Source organism: Cicer arietinum, chromosome 5 (assembly GCF_000331145.2).
Source record: "Cicer arietinum cultivar CDC Frontier isolate Library 1 chromosome 5, Cicar.CDCFrontier_v2.0, whole genome shotgun sequence".
NCBI classification, from domain to species: Eukaryota; Viridiplantae; Streptophyta; class Magnoliopsida; order Fabales; family Fabaceae; genus Cicer; species Cicer arietinum.
The window spans coordinates 2,773,158-2,791,454 of NC_021164.2; the positions used below are offsets into that span (position 1 = coordinate 2,773,158).

An 18,297-nucleotide genomic window follows, 5' to 3' on the forward strand; every position below is an offset into this window, starting at 1 on the left:
TGGATTCTTTGATTGCCACAGGGTTAAAGAAGCCCTCAGGGTCACCTGGTTTTTAGCTAATAATATCACAAATTTATGTTCACCAAATGCTGACTTTTATCAGTTTAGTATATATGCTGATGCCATGACTTCACAAGTTACATCCTCTTCATTCTTCAATAAGTACTTCTTTTGTCTCTAGTGGGGCTTAAGGAATCTAAGGCAAGTATTTTGGACCCTTTCTACATTTATCGAGTTGTTTTATGTAATCATGTTGAGCAAAATATAATGATGAATTCATGCTTAGAACCTACAAATCTTGATATCAAGAGGGAAGTGTTTTTGTCCTTGCTCTTTAATTATTGAAATTCTTTTACGAACTAATTCGAAGAGTAAGTCATGAGACAATATGATTTAGACGAAGAAGATCTTCTTAAAGGACTTCCAATTGATCTTAGGAGAGACATCAAACGCCACCTCTGTCTAGACAGTTTTTAATTCCGGTCATGACCATGTCGCGATCTTTGATATCCTAGGGAAATCACACTCAAATTTGGCTGATGCAACCTCAATCATGGGGTGAAGACATAAAAATTCTTGATGTCACAATCTATATTGCGGTTGCAGATCTTTCTTAAAAACCCTTATTATCAATCCCAATCATGATTATATTGAAGGACACATGTGAATTTTTTTTAATAGGCTCCATTGTTTGATCAAATCGATCAGATGATGATAGACGCAATATGCGAAAGACTAAAGCCTGCATTGTGCACTGAAGGAACTTGTCCAAGACTAAGGTGATCCAATGAACGAGATGCTATTTATAATCCGAGGAAATCTTGATTCTTACACCACAAATGGAGGCTGAGTTGGATTCTTCAACTCATGTTGAATTGGACCAGGTGATTTCTGTGGTGAAGAACTGTTAACATGGGTCTTAGTTCCAAGACCAAGTGTGATACTCCCTTCTTCAACAAGAACACTTAAAGCTATCTCAGAAGTTGAAGCCTTTGCACTCATAGCTGAAGACCTTAAGTTTGTTGCATCTCAATTTAGAAGACTACACAGTGGACAACTTAGGCATAAATTAGGAATTATTAGAACAAGTTGAGCATAAATTCTCAAAAATTTGGTTTTCCAAACTATTTTCTATTATAAAATCAATTATTTTGGTTATTACTGACTCTTAAATATATATATCAGTGTATTTATATTTGGGTTAATTTTATAAATTAAAATATTATGTATTTTTTATTGATAATAAAAAATAATATTTATAGCAAATTTGTTACTGTTAAATCCTATAGCTATGGAAATGAGTTGTCATTTAAATGTATAGCAACATAATCAAATGTATAACTTTTATAAATTATGACTAAACTATATACCAACAATGAATTTATAAAAGAACTTCAACACTACGGACAAAAGTCTGACAATATACCCTATGGTCACAGAAACCAACAATGAATTTATAAAAAAACTTCCAAATACTGAACGCTACGGACAAAAGTCTGACAATATACCCTATGGTCACAGAAGAAAATTACCTCAAGATCACCTTCCATTCTAACCTTTTTACCTTGTACACCAAGCAAATCTATTGCGAAAATAAGAGATAAAAGTTAATATGAGTAACATGTTACAATGTTTAGGGAACCACAAAATGACAAATTATGCACAAAATGCTTATGCTAATAGATAAGCTCAAATGAGTAAATCTAGACTGGCCAAATTATATCATGCAATCAAAATACAAACTTAATATCTTTCAAAAAAAATGTTACTATGCTAATAAAATACTAACCATTTCAGCCACCAGGTCTTGCAAACTCAGCATAAACTTCATTAATGTCAGCCCTTGAAATCCTACTGCAAAAAACAAGTTATTTTACTAGCTAGTATGCTAAGGATGTTCAACATTGGTAAACACCATCCTTTTTCACTTTTCAAAACTACTAGTTACAAACAATTGAGTGCATGGTTTTTACCTTTCCCATGAATCATTTATGTCATTAGTAGTTCTCCAACTATTTCCAACTTTAGCACCCCACAAAGTTGGGTGCATATCTCCCCTAACAAACAAACAAAGTTTTTTTAGATGGGAGTATTTAAAGTTAGAAGAACAACAAGATGCTAAAATAGAAAATTACCATTCACATAGCGAAAAGAAGATTGGTCGACCTGCCTTCATTAAAGCCTGAGTCATAACAGTATCCCTGTATATAACAAGCCCACAGTTTGAGCTGTGTTGTTCACCTGATGTTATTTACTTATACTTTATTTAATTATAAAAATTAAATTAAAAAATAGGCTAAATTACACATGTGGTCCCTTAACTTAATTTCAGGTAACGTTTTAGTCCTTTATCTTTTTTTTTCTTCCTGATTTAGTCCTTTATTCCTAACAATATCAAATAAAGTATGAAAATATGAGTTTATTTGAAGATTTGCGTTATGAATTTGATGAAATTTGTATTATATTGAAGAATATAATTAATTTTATAAGTTTTGATTGATTTTTTTTTTTTGAATTTTTGTATAACAAAAGGATAACATTGTTGAAATTTTAAAACATAAAATATCAAATTGTCACTTAAAATTAAAATAAAGGACCAAGTCGGGAAAAAAAAGATAAATGACTAAAACGTTACCTGAAATTAAGTTAAGGGACCACATATGTAATTTAGCCTAAAAAATATTAAATCAATACATGGTGTGTGTTTGGTTCCAAGAAGAATTTCAGAAAAGAGAAAGAGTATAAGAAGAGAGAAATATGTGAGAAATATCCTTATCTTAAAAATTAATGGAATTTTTATTTAAATACAGTTTAGTTATTATTTTAATTATTATTTTATTAATTAATTAATTAAATTAATTTTTTGCAAAGTTAATTTCTAAGAATTATTTTATTAATTAATTAATTAAATTAATTTTTTATTACTTTAGTAATTAATTATTAAATTTAAACAAATTAATTGCATTTAAATATTGATGTAGTTACTATTTTAATTTGTCTATGTATACATTATTATAGTATCTATTAAAATTGATTAAATTAAAAAATTTGATACATAAATAACATATTATTCAATTATTGGTGATTTAATTTTAAAAATAATAAATTACTTTTTTTTTTATATATCCTAGAACTCTCCGTAAAATAATTTCTTGTTGTTCCCATTTCTAGCTTATCTATCACTGCACGCTGACAACTTCAACCTATTGAAGTACGCATGTTATTAATTGTTTAACAAGTATATTTTGTCTGTTTTATTTATTAAAACTTACATCCTAAATGTTACATTTTAACACGTATTTTCTTTTTTTGTTTTTTAAAAACTTACATCTTAATTTTGAATTTTATTATACTTACTTTTTTGTGTCTCAATATGAGTAATTAATACGCATCTGAAAATAAAAATGAAAATTTTGAGTTTGAATGTTCATTTCGATAAATTAAATGTTGTTTTAATTTTTAATAAATTCTAAAATATCTTAGAGAAATATGACATAAATTTGAGTGTTTTAATATTTTTGAAGTTTATTGGATCTTAAATCCACAAAACTGATATGACAGACATGAATTATTTTTATTTGAAGTATAAGTTGTAAATATAAAATTTTAGAGATTTACTTTACAAAATTATAATATCAATATAATTACATCCCAATCCTACACCTTGCTTAGGAACTTCAGTGTTCTTGAGACCACTTTGGGTTCAAAGGATCATTATGTTATCTGAAAATAAAAATAAAAATTTTGAGTTTGAATGTTCATTTCAATAAATTAAATGTTGTTTTAATTTTTAATAAATTCTAAAATATCTTAGAGAAATATGACATAAATTTGAGTGTTTTAATATTTTTGAAGTTTATTGGATCTTAAATCCACAAAACTGATATGACAGACAAATGAATTATTTATTTGAAGTATAAGTTGTAAATATAAAATTTTAGAGATTTACTTTACAAAATTATAATATCAATATAATTTTTTCAAAAGTTAAATATATTATAAAAAATTTGAAACTTTCTTAATTAAGGGTCGTGTGTCAATGTTAGGTTGCATAAATTAATTGTTTGAGTTAATCCTATACTTTATTATTTTATTTATTTGAAAATATATTGTAAAATGATATAATGAATTAATAATATCACTAACTTTCAATTGATATTTATTTAGTTCGTAAGGAATTGATTCACATCTAACAATATTTTAGATTTAAGCGCGAGAAATAATATATAAATAATTGCACGCATTAGGTGCCACAAGTGACCCCTTCAACTAAGAGTAAGAAAAATGACTAAAAATTTTGTAAAAAAACAGACGACTAACAATTTTCATAAAAAAAATACAAATATATATATATACTTCAAATAGATTCTATATTATGTTGTAAACAATTAAAAATCTTAATTTAAAAATAAACAAAATAAAATTAAAATAATAATACACTTCAAATTAAATAAATATATTAACATTAAATAAAAACTAAGGTAAAAAGTGGACAATCTTTTTATAATGTGTGGCAATACAAGGATTAAACTCCTTTTGACAATTTTAATCTATATAAATAGTAGGCAGGTAATTGCTTCATTTTTCAACTCCTTTTGTTCCCGTGGCATAACAAACTCGTACTCGTGTCACTTTCTCTTCGTTTAAACCACCATCTTTCCCTCCTTTAATTTAATCTTAAGTAACAATATAATCACTTATCTTTTGTTTTTTCAATTTTGATCATTTATTTAATTGTAAGTAACTATTTGATCTTTAATATCTTAAAACAAAAACAACATAATCATTTTTTTACATAAACTTAGAACTCAATAAATTCATTATCAATTTTAAGAAAATTCATCTTTATCAAATCCATTATCGTAATATTTAAATAAATTTTTATTTTTATTTCCAACAACATGATTTAAGATGGTGATGTCTAATAATTGAGAGATAGAAGATCCATGCTATTGAACAATGTTTAATTATACTAACAATGATATGTTAATTTTAAAATAAAATAAAAATTAAAATCTATATTTTTTTTAATTTTAGAAAAAATAAATTGTTACGTTAATTAAATTAAAAAATTTATAAAAACTACTTTTTAATTTAAAAAAAATTATTTTTTGAATTAAATAAAAAAAATTATTTTTTAAATTAAATAAAAATAAACTCAAAACATATTTTAATTTTAAAATTATTTCTTAAAATAATCATAAGCTTACGCGTTCCTTCTTCCCCGCCACTGTACTTCTTCCACGGGTTCCTTCTTCCCCCTACTGTACTTCTTCTTCCTTCATCTCTGCGTGTTGTACTTTCTTCTTCCCTCTTCTTAGTACTTCCGTCTTCTCTCTTTCATAACAATCTTCTTCCCTAATCATAACCATAAACTCCTACTTCACACCACCACCTTTTGTGATGACGAGGAACACAAATGTATACTTTGTTTGTGTTGCATTGTTTGTGTTTATGGTGTTAGCTGAAGATTTTAAGCCTACGAACGAAATACTCTTAAATTGTGGTTGCCCTATTCTTAGTTTGGATCTTGATGGCCGTTCATGGTCCAGCGATCGTGGCTCGAATTTTGGTTCTGGAAAATCCACCATGTCAGAGGTTGCAACTAATGACCCTGCAGTCCCTCAAGTTCCCTTCATGACGGCGCGGATTTTCGAATCACCATATACCTATAGTTTTCCGGTGGCTTTTGGTTGGATTTTCCTCAGATTATATTTTTATACGGCTTCTTATTCGGGTCTTAATATATCAGATGCCCGATTTGGCGTGACATCCCAATCCTACACCTTGCTTAGGAACTTCAGTGTTCTTGAGACCACTTTGGGTTCAAAGGATCATTATGTTGTGAAGGAATATTCCATCCACATTGATGGAGGTACATTGAACGTAACTTTTACTCCATCTACCCCTGTAATTAATAAATATGTATTTGTCAATGGGATTGAGGTCATGTCAATGCCTAATATTTATACTTCCACTGATGATGATGTTCATATGATTGTTGGTATTAGAAGTGTCTTCACCATTGACATCAGAACTGCACTTGAGAAAGTTTATAGGTTAAATGTGGGTGGGAGTAATATTTCAAGTTCTCGTGATAGTGGCATGTTTAGGTCTTGGAGTGCTGACGCGTCTCTCCTACTAGGAACTGCATTTGGAGCTGTGAATGGTGGTATAGAAGTGAATATTGAGTATCCTCCAGGAACACCGTCTTATATTGCTCCGACTATTGTTTTCTCTGTCGGCCAGATCGATGGGTACAAGCGCCAATATCAACTTGAGTTACAACTTGACTTGGACATTCTTCACTTTTATGAGGGCACCACGATGATAACCAAAGTTAATCAAAGAGTATTCAAAATATTCCTCGCTAATCAAAGTACTTTTAATACGGCTGATGTTATTGCCTGGGCAAATACTTTTAACCTTCCACATAAACTTATCCTAATATTTAATTGTAAGTAACATTGTTCACCATCTTATTTAATTGTAAGTAACTATTTGATCTTTAATATCTTAAAACGAAAACAACATAATCATTTTTTTACATAAACTTAGAACTCAATAAATTCATTATCAATTCAAGAAAATTCATGTTTATCAGATCCATTATCCTAATATTTAAATAAATTTATATTTTTATCTCCAACAACATGATTTAAGATGGTGATGTCTAATAATTGTGAGATAGAAGATCCATGCTATTGAACAATGTTTAATTATACTAATAATGATATGTTAATTTCAAAATAAAAAAAATTAAAATCTATATTTCTTTTAATTTTAGAAAAAATAAATTGTTACGTTAATTAAATTAAAAAATTTATAAAAACTACGTTTTAATTTTAAAAAACTAATTTTTTGAATTAAATAAAAAAAATTATTTTTAAATTAAATAAAAATAAACTCAAAACATATTTTAATTTTAAAATTATTTTTTAAAATAATCATAAGCAAAAGCCCCCGTCATAATAAACCCAGTGAAGGCAACCTTGTTACGTGTTCCTTCTTCCCCGCGCAGTACTATACTTCTTCTTCCTTCATCTCTCCGCGTTGTACTTTCTGCTTCCCTCTTCTTAGTACTTCTTTCTTCCCTCTTCTCTCCTTCATAACAATCTTCTTCCCTAATCATAACCATAAACTCCTACTTCACACCACCACCTTGTGTGATGACGAGGAACATAAATGTATACTTTGTTTGTGTTTATGGTGTTAGCTGAAGATTTTAAGCCTACGAACGAAATACTCTTAGTTTGGATCTTGATGGCCGTTCATGGTCCACCGATCGTGGCTCGAATTTTGGTTCTGGAAAATCCACCATGTTAGAGGTTGCAACTAACGACCCTGCAGTCCCTCAAGTTCCCTTCATGACGGCGCGGATTTTTGAATCACCATATACCTATAGTTTTCCGGTGGCTTCTAGTTGGATTTTCCTCAGGTTATATTTTTATCCGACTTCTTATTCGGGTCTTAATATATCAGATGCCCAATTTGGCGTGACATCCCAATCCTACACCTTGCTTAGGAACTTCAGTGTTCTTGAGACCACTTTTGGTTCAAAGGATCATTATGTTGTGAAGGAATACTCCATCTACCACTGTAATTAATGCATATGCATTTGTCAATGGGATTGAGGTCATGTCGATGCCTAATATTTATACTTCCACTGATGATGATGTCTATGTGATTGTTGGTATTAGAAGTGTCTTCACCATTGACAACAGAAATGCACTTGGTAATGTTTATAGGTTAAATATGGGTGGGAGTAATATTCCGGGTTCTCGTGATACTGGCATGTTTAGGTCTTGGAGTGCTGACGCGTCTTTCACTGGATTTGGAGCTGTGAATGGTGGTATAGAAGTGAATATTGAGTATCCTCCAGGAACACCGTCTTATATTGCTCCGACTATTGTTTTCTCGTCGGCCAGATCGATGGGTCCAAACGCCAATATCAACTTGAGTTACAACTTGAATTGGACATTCTCAATTGATTTTGGGTTTGTCTCTCTTGTGAGACTTCACTTTTGTGAGGGCACCGGTGATAACCAAAGTTAATCAAAGAGTATTCAAAATATTCCTCGCTAATCAAAGTGCTTTTAATACGGCTGATGTTATTGCCTAGGCAAGTACTTTTAACCTTCCACATAAACTTATCCTAATATTTAATTGTAAGTAACATTGTTCACCATCTTATTTAATTGTAAGTAACTACTTGATCTTTAATATCTTAAAACGAAAACAATATAATCATTTTTTTTACATAAACTTAGAACTCAATAAATTCATTATCAATTTTAAGAAAATTCATGTTTATCAAATCCATTATCCTAATATTTAAATAAATTTATATTTTTATCTCCAACAACATGATTTAAGATGGTGATGTCTAATAATTGAGAGATAGAAGATCCATGCTATTGAACAATGTTTAATTATACTAATAATGATATGTTAATTTTAAAATAAAAAAAAAATTAAAATCTATATTTCTTTTAATTTTAGAAAAAATAAATTGTTACATTAATTAAATTAAAAAATTTATAAAAACTACTTTTTAATTTAAGAAAAATTATTTTTTGAATTAAATAAAAAAAATTATTTTTTAAATTGAATAAAAATAAACTCAAAACATATTTTAAAACTATAGGTATATGGTGATTCGAAAATTCGCGCCGTCATGAAGGGAATTTGAGGGACTGCAGGGTCATTAGTTGCAACCTCTGAGATGGTGGAATTTCCAGAACCAAAATTCAAGCCATGATCAGTGGACCATGAACGGCCATCCAGATCCAAACTAAGAATAGGGCCACCACAATTTAAGAGTATTTGGTCTGTAGGCTTAAAATCTTCACCTAACACCATAAACACAAACAATGCAACACAAACAAAGTATACATTGTGTTCCTCGTCATCACACAAGGTGGTTGTGTTCCTCGTCATCACACAAGGTGGTGGTGTGAAGTAGGAGTTTATAGTTATGATTAGGGAAGAAGATTTTTATGAAGGAGAGAAGAGGGAAGAAGGAAGTACTAAGAAGAGGGAAGAAGAAAGTACAACCCGGAGAGATGAAGGAAGAACAAGTACAGTATTGCGCGAGGAAGAAGGAACACGTAACAAGGTTGCCTTCACTGCGTTTATTATGACAGGGGCTTTTGCTTATGATTATTTTAAAAAATAATTTTAAAATTAAAATATGTTTTGAGTTTATTTTTATTTAATTTGTAAAATATTTTTTTTATTTAATTCAAAAAATAATTTTTTTAAAATTAAATTATAGTTTTTATAAATTTTTAATTTAATTAACGTAACAATTTATTTTTTCTAAAATTAAAAGAAATATAGATTTTAATTTTTTTTTTTTTAAATTAACATATCATTATTAGTATAATTAAACATTGTTCAATAGCATGGATCTTCTATCTCTCAATTATCAGACATCACCATCTTAAATCATGTTGTTGAAGATAAAAATATAAATTTATTTAAATATTAGGATAATGGATTTGATAAACATGAATTTTCTTAAAATTGATAATGAATTTATTGAGTTCTAAATTTATGTAAAAATATGATTATGTTGTTTTCGGTTTAAGATATTAAAGATCAAATAGTTACTTACAATTAAATAAGATGGTGAACAATGTTACTTACAATTAAATATTAGGATAAGTTTATGTGGAAGGTTAAAAGTATTTGCCCAGGCAATAACATCAGCCGTATTAAAAGCACTTTGATTAGCGAAGAATATTTTGAATAGTCTTTGATTAACTTTGGTTATCACTGTGATGGCCTCACAAAAGTGAAGTCTCACAAGATAGGCAAACCCAGAATCAATTGAGAATGTCCAAGTCAAGTTGTAACTCAAGTTGATATTGGCGTTTGGACCCATCGATCTGGCCGACGAGAAAACAATAGTGGGAGCAATGTAAGACGGTGTTCCTGGAGGATACTCAATATTCACTTATATACCACCATTCACAGCTCCAATAGCAGTTCCTAGAATGAAAGACGCGTCAGCACTCCAAGACCTAAACATTCCAGTATTTGATATATTAAGACTCGAATAAGAAGCCGGATAAAAATATAACATGAGGAAAGTCCAACCAGAAACCACCGGAAAACTATAGGTATATGGTGATTCGATAATCCGCGCCGTCACGAAGGGAACTTGAGGGACTGCAGGGTCATTAGTTGCAACCTCTGACATGGTGGATTTTCCAGAACCAAAATTCGAGCCACGATCAGTGGACCATGAACTGCCATCAAGATCCAAACTAAGAATAGGGCCACCACAATTTAAGAGGATTTCGTCCGTAGGCTTAAAATCTTCAGCTAACACTATAAACACAAACAATGCAACACAAACAAAGTATACATTTGTTTTCCTCCTCATCACACAAGTTGGAGGTGTGAAGTAGGAGTTTATGGTTATGATTAGGGAAGAAGATTGTTATGAAGGAGAGAAGAGGGAAGAAGGAAGTACTAAGAAGAGGGAAGAAGGAAGTACTAAGAAGAGAGAAGAAGAAAGTACAACGCGAAGAGATGAAGGAAGAAGAAGTACAATACTACGCGAAGAAAAAGGAACATGTAACAAGGTTGCCTTCATTGGGTTTATTATGACAGGGGCTCTTGCTTATGATTATTTTAAAAAATAATTTTAAAATTAAAATATGTTTTGAGTTTAGTTTTATTTAATTTAAAAAATAATGTTTTTATTTAATTCAAAAAATAATTTTTTTAAAATTAAAAAGTAGTTTTTATAAATTTTTTAATTTAATTAACGTAACAATTTATTTTTTCTAAAATTAAAAGAAATATAGATTTTAAATTTTCTTATTTTTTTTAAATTAACATATCATTATTAGTATAATTAGATGTTGTTCAATAGCATGGATCTTCTATCTCTCAATTATTAGACATCACCATCTTAAATCATGTTGTTGGAGATAAAAATATAAATTTATTTAAATATTAGGATAATGGATTTGATAAACATGAATTTTCTTAAAATTGATAATAAATTTATTGAGTTCTAAGTTTATGTAAAAAAATGATTATGTTGTTTTCGTTTTAACATATTAAAGATCAAATAGTTACTTACAATTAAATAAGATGGTGAACAATGTTACTTACAATTAAATATTAGGATAAGTTTATGTGGAAGGTTAAAAGTATTTGCCCAGGCAATAACATCAGCCGTATTAAAAGCACTTTGATTAGTGAGGAATATTTTGAATACTCTTTGATTAACTTTGGTTATCACTGTGGTGCCCTCACAAAAGTGAAGTCTCACAAGATAGGCAAACCCAGAATCAATTGAGAATGTCCAAGTCAAGTTGTAACTCAAGTTGATATTGGCGTTTGAACCCATCGATCTGGCCGACGAGAAAACAATAGTCGGAGCAATATAAGACGATGTTCCTGGAGGATACTCAATATTCACTTCTATACCACCATTCACAGCTCCAAATGCAGTTCCTAGTATGAAAGACGCGTCAGCACTCCAAGACCTAAACATGCCAGTATCACGAGAACCCGGAATATTACTCCCACCCACATTTAACCTATAAACATTCTCAAGTGCAGTTCTGTTGTCAATGGTGGAGACACATCTAATACCAACAATCACATGGACATCATCATTAGTGGAAGTATAAATATTAGGCATCGACATGACCTCAATCCCATTGACAAATGCATATGCATTAATTGCAGCGGTAGATGGAGTAAAAGTTACTTTCAATGTACCTCCATCAATCTGGATGGAGTATTCCTTCACACCATAATGATCATTTGAACCCAAAGTGGTTTTAGGAACACTGAAGTTCCTAAGCAAGGTGTAGGATTGGGATGTCACGCCAAATCAGGCATCTGATATATTAAGACCCGAATAAGAAGCCGGATAAAAATATAACATGAGGAAAATCCAACCAGAAGCAACCGGAAAACTATAGGTATATAGTGATTCGAAAATCCGCGCTGTCATGAAGGGAACTTGAGGGACTGCAGGGTCATTAGTTGCAAACCTCTGACATGGTGGATTTTCCAGAACCAAAATTCGAGCCACGATTAGTGGACCATGAACGGCCATCAAGATCCAAACTAAGAATATGGCCACCACAATTTAAGAGTATTTCGTCCGTAGACTTAAAATCTTCAGCTAACGCCATAAACACAAACAGTGCAACACAAACAAAGTATACATTTGTGTTCCTCGTCATCACACAAGGTGGTGGTGTGAGATAGGAGTTTATGGTTATGATTAGGGAAGAAGATTGTTATGAAGGAGAGAAGAGGGAAGAATGAAGTACTAAGAAGAGGGAAGAAGAAAGTACAACGCGGAGAGATGAAGGAAGAAGAAGTACTGCACGGGGAAGAAGGAACACGTGACAAGGTTGCCTTCACTGGGTTTATTATGACGGGGGCTTTTGCTTATTATTATTTTAAAAAATAATTTTAAAATTAAAATATGTTTTGAGTTTATTTTTATTTAATTTAAAAAATAATCTTTTTTATTTAATTCAAAAAATTATTTTTTTAAAATTAAAAAGTAGTTTTTATAAATTTTTTAATTTAATTAACGTAACAATTTATTTTTTTCTAAAATTAAAAGAAATGTAGATTTTAATTTTTTTTATTTATTTTGAAATTAACATATCATTATTAATATAATTAAACATTGTTCAATAGCATGGATCTTCTATCTCTCAATTATTAGACATCACCATCTTAAATCAAGTTGTTGGAGATAAAAATATAAATTTATTTAAATATTAAGATAATGGATTTGATAAACATGAATTTTTTTAAAATTGATAATGAATTTATTGAGTTCTAAGTTTATGTAAAAAAATGATAATGTTGTTTTCGTTTTAAGATATTAATGATCAAATAGTTACTTACAATTAAATAAGATGGTGAACAATGTTATTTACAATTAAATATTAGGATAAGTTTATGTGCAAGGTTAAAAGCACTTTGATTAGTGAAGTCTCACAAGATAGGCAAACCCAGTATCAATTGAGAATGTCCAAGTCAAGTTGTAACTCAAGTTGATATTGGCGCTTGGACCCATCGATCTGGCCGACGAGAAAACAATAGTCGGAGCAATATAAGACGGTGTTCCTGGAGGACACTCAATATTCACTTCTATACCACCATTCACAGCTCCAAATGCAATTCCTAGTATGAAAGACGCGTCACCACTCCAAGACCTAAACATGTCAGTATCACGAGAACCCGAAATATTACTCCCAGCCACATTTAACCTATAAATCTCAAGTGCAGTTCTGTTGTCAATGGTGAAGACACTTTTAATACCAACAATCACATGGACATCATCGTCAGTGGAAGTATAAATATTAGGCATCGACATGACCTCAATTCCATTGACAAATACATATGCATTAATTGCAGTGGTAGATGGAGTAAAAGTTACGTTCCATGTACCTCCATCAATGTGGATGGAATATTCCTTCAGAACATAATGATCCTTTGAATCCAAAGTGGTCTAAAGAACATTGAAGTTCCTAAGCAAGGTGTAGGATTGGGATGTCACGCCAAATCGGGCATCTGATATATTAAGACCCGAATAAGAAGCCGGATAAAAATATAACCTGAGGAAAATCCAACCAGAAGCCACCGGAAAACTATAGGTATATGGTGATTCGAAAATCCGCGCCGTCATGAAGGTAACTTGAGGGACTGCAGGGTCATTAGTTGCAACCTCTGACATGGTGGAATTTCCAGAACCAAAATTCGAGCCACGATCAGTGGACCATGAACGGCATTAAGATCCAAACTAAGAATAGGGCCACCACAATTTAAGAGTATTTGGTGTGTAGGCTTAAAATCTTCACCTAACACCATAAACACAAACAATGCAACACAAAGAAAGTATACATTTGTGTTCCTCGTCATCACACAAGGTGGTGGTGTGAAGTAGCAGTTTATAGTTATGATTAGGGAAGAAGATTTTTATGAAGGATACAAGAGGGAAGAAGGAAGTACTAAGAAGAGGGAAGAAGAAAGTACAACCCGGAGAGATGAAGGAAAAAGAAGTACAGTACTGCGCGGGGAAGAAAAGAAGGAACACGTAACAAGGTTGTCTTCACTTGGTTTATTATGAGAGGGGCTTTTGCTTATGATTATTTTAAAAAATAATTTTAAAATTAAAATATGTTTTGAGTTTATTTTTATTTAATTTATAAAATATTTTTTTATTTAATTCAAAAAATAATTTTTTTAAAATTAAAAAGTAGTTTTTATAAATTTTTAATTTAATTAACGTAACAATTTATTTTTTCTAAAATTAAAAGAAATATAGATTTTAATTTTTTTTTTTAAATTAACATATCATTATTGGTATAATTAAACATTGTTCAATACCATGAATCTTCTATCTCTCAATTGTCACACATCACCATCTTAAATCATGTTGTTGGAGATAAAAATATAAATTTATTTAAATACTAGGATAATGGATTTGATAAACATGAATTTTCTTAAAATTGATAATGAATTTATTGAGTTCTAAATTTATGTAAAAATATGATTATGTTGTTTTCGGTTTAAGATATTAAAGATCAAATAGTTACTTACAATTAAATAAGATGGTGAACAATGTTACTTACAATTAAATATTAGGATAAGTTTATGTGGAAGGTTAAAAGTACTTGCCCAGGCAATAACATCAGCCGTATTAAAAGCACTTTGATTAGCGAGGAATATTTTGAATAGTCTTTGATTAACTTTGGTTATCACTGTGGTGCCCTCACAAAAGTGAAGTCTCACAAGATAGGCAAACCCAGAATCAATTGTGTCCAAGTCAAGTTGTAACTCAAGTTGATATTGGCGTTTGGACCCATCGATCTGGCCGACGAGAAAACAATAGTGGGAGCAATATAAGACGGTGTTCCTAGAGAATACTCAATATTCACTTCTATACCACCATTCACAGCTCCAATAGCAGTTCCTAGAATGAAAGACGCGTCAGCACTCCAAGACCTAAACATGTCAGTATCACGAGAACCTGGAATATTACTCCCACCCACATTTAACCTATAAACATTCTCAAGTGCAGTTCTGTTGTCAATGGTGAAGACACTTCTAATACCAACAATCACATGGATATCATCATCAGTGGAAGTATAAATATTAGGCATCGACATGACCTCAATCCCATTGACAAATGCATATGCATTAATTGCAGCGGTAGACGGAGTAAAAGTTACGTACCTCCATCAATCTTGATGGAGTATTCCTTCACAACATAATGATCCTTTGAACCAAAGTGGTCTCAACAACACTGAAGTTCCTAAGCAAGGTGTAGGATTGGGATGTCACGCCAAATTGGGCATCTCATATATTAAGACTGGAATAAGAAGCCGGATAAAAATATAACATGAGGAAAATCCAACCAGAAACCACCGGAAAACTATAGGTATATGGTGATTCGAAAATCCGCGCTGTCATGAAGGGAACTTGAGGGACTGCAGAGTAATTAGTTGCAACCTCTGACATGGTGGATTTTCCAGAACCGAAATTCGAGCCACGATCAGTGGACCATGAACGGCCATCAAGATCCAAACTAAGAATAGGGTCACCACAATTTCAGGGTATTTCGTCCGTAGGCTTGAAATCTTCAGCTAACACTATAAACACAAACAGTGCAACACAAACAAAGTATACATTTGTGTTCCTCGTCATCACACAAGGTGGTGGTGTGAAGTAGGGAAAAAAGATTGTTATGAAAGAGAGAAGAGGGAAGAAGGAAGTACTAAGAAGAGGGAAGAAGAAAGTACAACGCGGAGAGATAAAGGAAGAAGAACTACAGTACTACACGGGGAAGAAGGAACACGTAACAAGGTTGCCTTCACTGGCTTTATTATGACGGGGGCTTTTGCTTATTATTATTTTAAAAACTCAAAACATATTTTAATTTTAAAACTATTTTTTAAAATAATCATAAGGCCCCGTTATAATAAACCCAGTGAAGGCAACCTTGTTACGTGTTCCTTCTTCCCCGCGCAGTACTTCTTCTTCCTTCATCTCTCCACGTTGTACTTTCTTCTTCCCTCTTCTTAGTACTTCCTTCTTCCCTCTTCTCTCCTTCATAACAATCTTCTTCCCTAATCATAACCATAAACTCCTACTTCACACCACCACCTTGTGTGATGACAAGGAACACAAATGTATACTTTGTTTGTGTTGCATTGTTTGTGTTTATGGTGTTAGCTGAAGATTTTAAGCCTACGGACGAAATACTCTTAAATTGTGGTGGCCCTATTCTTAGTTTGGATCTTGATGGCCGTTCATGGTCCATTGATCGTGGCTCGAATTTTGGTTCTGGAAAATCCATCATGTCAGAGGTTGCAACTAATGACCCTGCAGTCCCTCAAGTTCCCTTCATGACGGCGCAGATTTTTGAATCACCATATACCTATAGTTTTCCGGTGACTTCTGGTTGGATTTTCCTCAGGTTATATTTTTATCCGGCTTCTTATTCGGGTCTTAAGATATCAGATGCCCGATTCGGCGTGACATCTCAATCCTACACCTTGCTTAGGAACATCAGTGTTCTTGAGACCACTTTGGGTTCAAAGGATCATTATGTTGTGAAGGAATATTCCATCCACATTGATGGAGGTACATTGAACGTAACTGTTACTCCATCTACCACTGTAATTAATGCATATGCATTTGTCAATGGGATTGAGGTCATGTCGATGCCTAATATTTATACTTTCACTGATGATGATGTCCATGTGATTGTTGGTATTAGAAGTGTCTTCACCATTGACAACAGAACTGCACTTGAGAATGTTTATTGGTTAAATGTGGGTGGGAGTAATATTTCGGATTCTCGTGATACTGACATGTTTAAGTCTTGGAGTGCTGACGCGTCTTTCATACTATGGACTGCATTTGGAGCTGTGAATGGTGGTATAGAAGTGAATATTGAGTATCCTCCAGGAACACCGTTTTATATTGCTCCAACTATTGTTTTCTCGTCGGCCAGATCGATGGCTCCAAACGCCAATATCAACTTGAGTTACAACTTGACTTGGACATTCTCAATTGATTATGGGTTTGCCTATCGTGTGAGACATCACTTTTGTTAGGGCACCACGGTGATAACCAAAGTTAATCAAAGAGTATTCAAAATATTCATCGTTAATCAAAGTGCTTTTTAATACGGCTGATGTTATTGCTTGGGCAAGTACTTTTAACCTTCCACATAAACTTATCCAAATATTTAATTGTAAGTAACATTGTTCACCATCTTATTTAATTGTAAGTAACTATTTGATCTTTAATTTCTTAAAACGAAAACAACATGATCATTTTTTTACATAAACTTAGAACTCAATAAATTCATTATCAATTTTAAGAAAATTCATGTTTATCAAATCCATTAATTTAAATAAATTTATATTTTTATCTCCAACAACATGATTTAAGATGGTGATGTCTAATAATTGAGAGATACAAGATCCATGCTATTGAACAATGTTTAATTATACTAATAATGATATGTTAATTTTAAAATAAAATAAAAAATTAAAATCTATATTTCTTTTAATTTTAGAAAAAATAAATGGTTACGTTAATTAAATTAAAAAATTTATAAAAACTACTTTTTAATTTTAAAAAAATTATTTTTTGAATTAAATAAAAAAAATTATTTTTTAAATTAAATAATAATAAACTCAAAACATATTTTAATTTTAAAATTATTTTCTAAAATAATCATAAGCAAAATCCCCCGTTATAATAAACCCAGTGAAGGCAACCTTGTTATTACGTGTTCCTTTTTCCCCACACAGTATTGTACTTCTTCTTCCCTTCATCTCTCTGCGTTGTACTTTCTTCTTCCCTCTTCTTAGTACTTCCTTCTTCCCTCTTCTATCCTTCATAAAAATCTTCTTCCCTAATCATAACCATAAACTCCTACTTCACACCAACACCTTGTGTGATGACGAGGAACACAAATGTATACTTTGTGTTGCATTGTTTGTGTTTATGGTGTTAGCTGAAGATTTTAAGCCTACGGACGAAATACTCTTAGATTGTGGTGGCCATATTCTTAGTTTGGATCTTGATTTGCCGTTCATGGTCCACTGATCGTGGCTCGAATTTTGGTTCCGGAAAATCGACCATGTCAGAGGTTGCAACTAATGACCCTGCAGTCCCTCAAAATCCCTTCATGACGGTGCGGATTTATCCGGCTTCTAGATTGATTTTCCTCAGGTTATATTTTTATCCGGCTTCTTATTCGAGTCTTAATACATCAGA

General features: G+C 31.5%; 1 protein-coding gene across 1 annotated transcript; it reads left to right on the plus strand.

Moving 5' to 3' along the window:
• Positions 1-15,520: 15,520 nt before the first annotated feature.
• LOC140920280 (receptor-like protein kinase FERONIA) lies at positions 15,521-17,123 on the plus strand. Its single transcript, XM_073368350.1, has 2 exons — positions 15,521-15,617; positions 16,237-17,123. Exons 1-2 carry the CDS (start codon positions 15,521-15,523, stop codon positions 17,121-17,123), a joined length of 984 nt encoding a protein of 327 aa, XP_073224451.1.
• The last annotated feature ends 1,174 nt before the right edge of the window (positions 17,124-18,297 follow it).

Bases quoted from the DNA above. Each gene is read 5' to 3' on its own strand.
- LOC140920280 (XM_073368350.1), top strand. From the start codon at position 15,521: ATGGTGGATTTTCCAGAACCGAAATTCGAGCCACGATCAGTGGACCAT. The intron at 15,618-16,236 runs GTATTTCGTCCG...TTATGGTGTTAG, and splicing joins AGGGTCACCACAATTTCAGG to CTGAAGATTTTAAGCCTACG.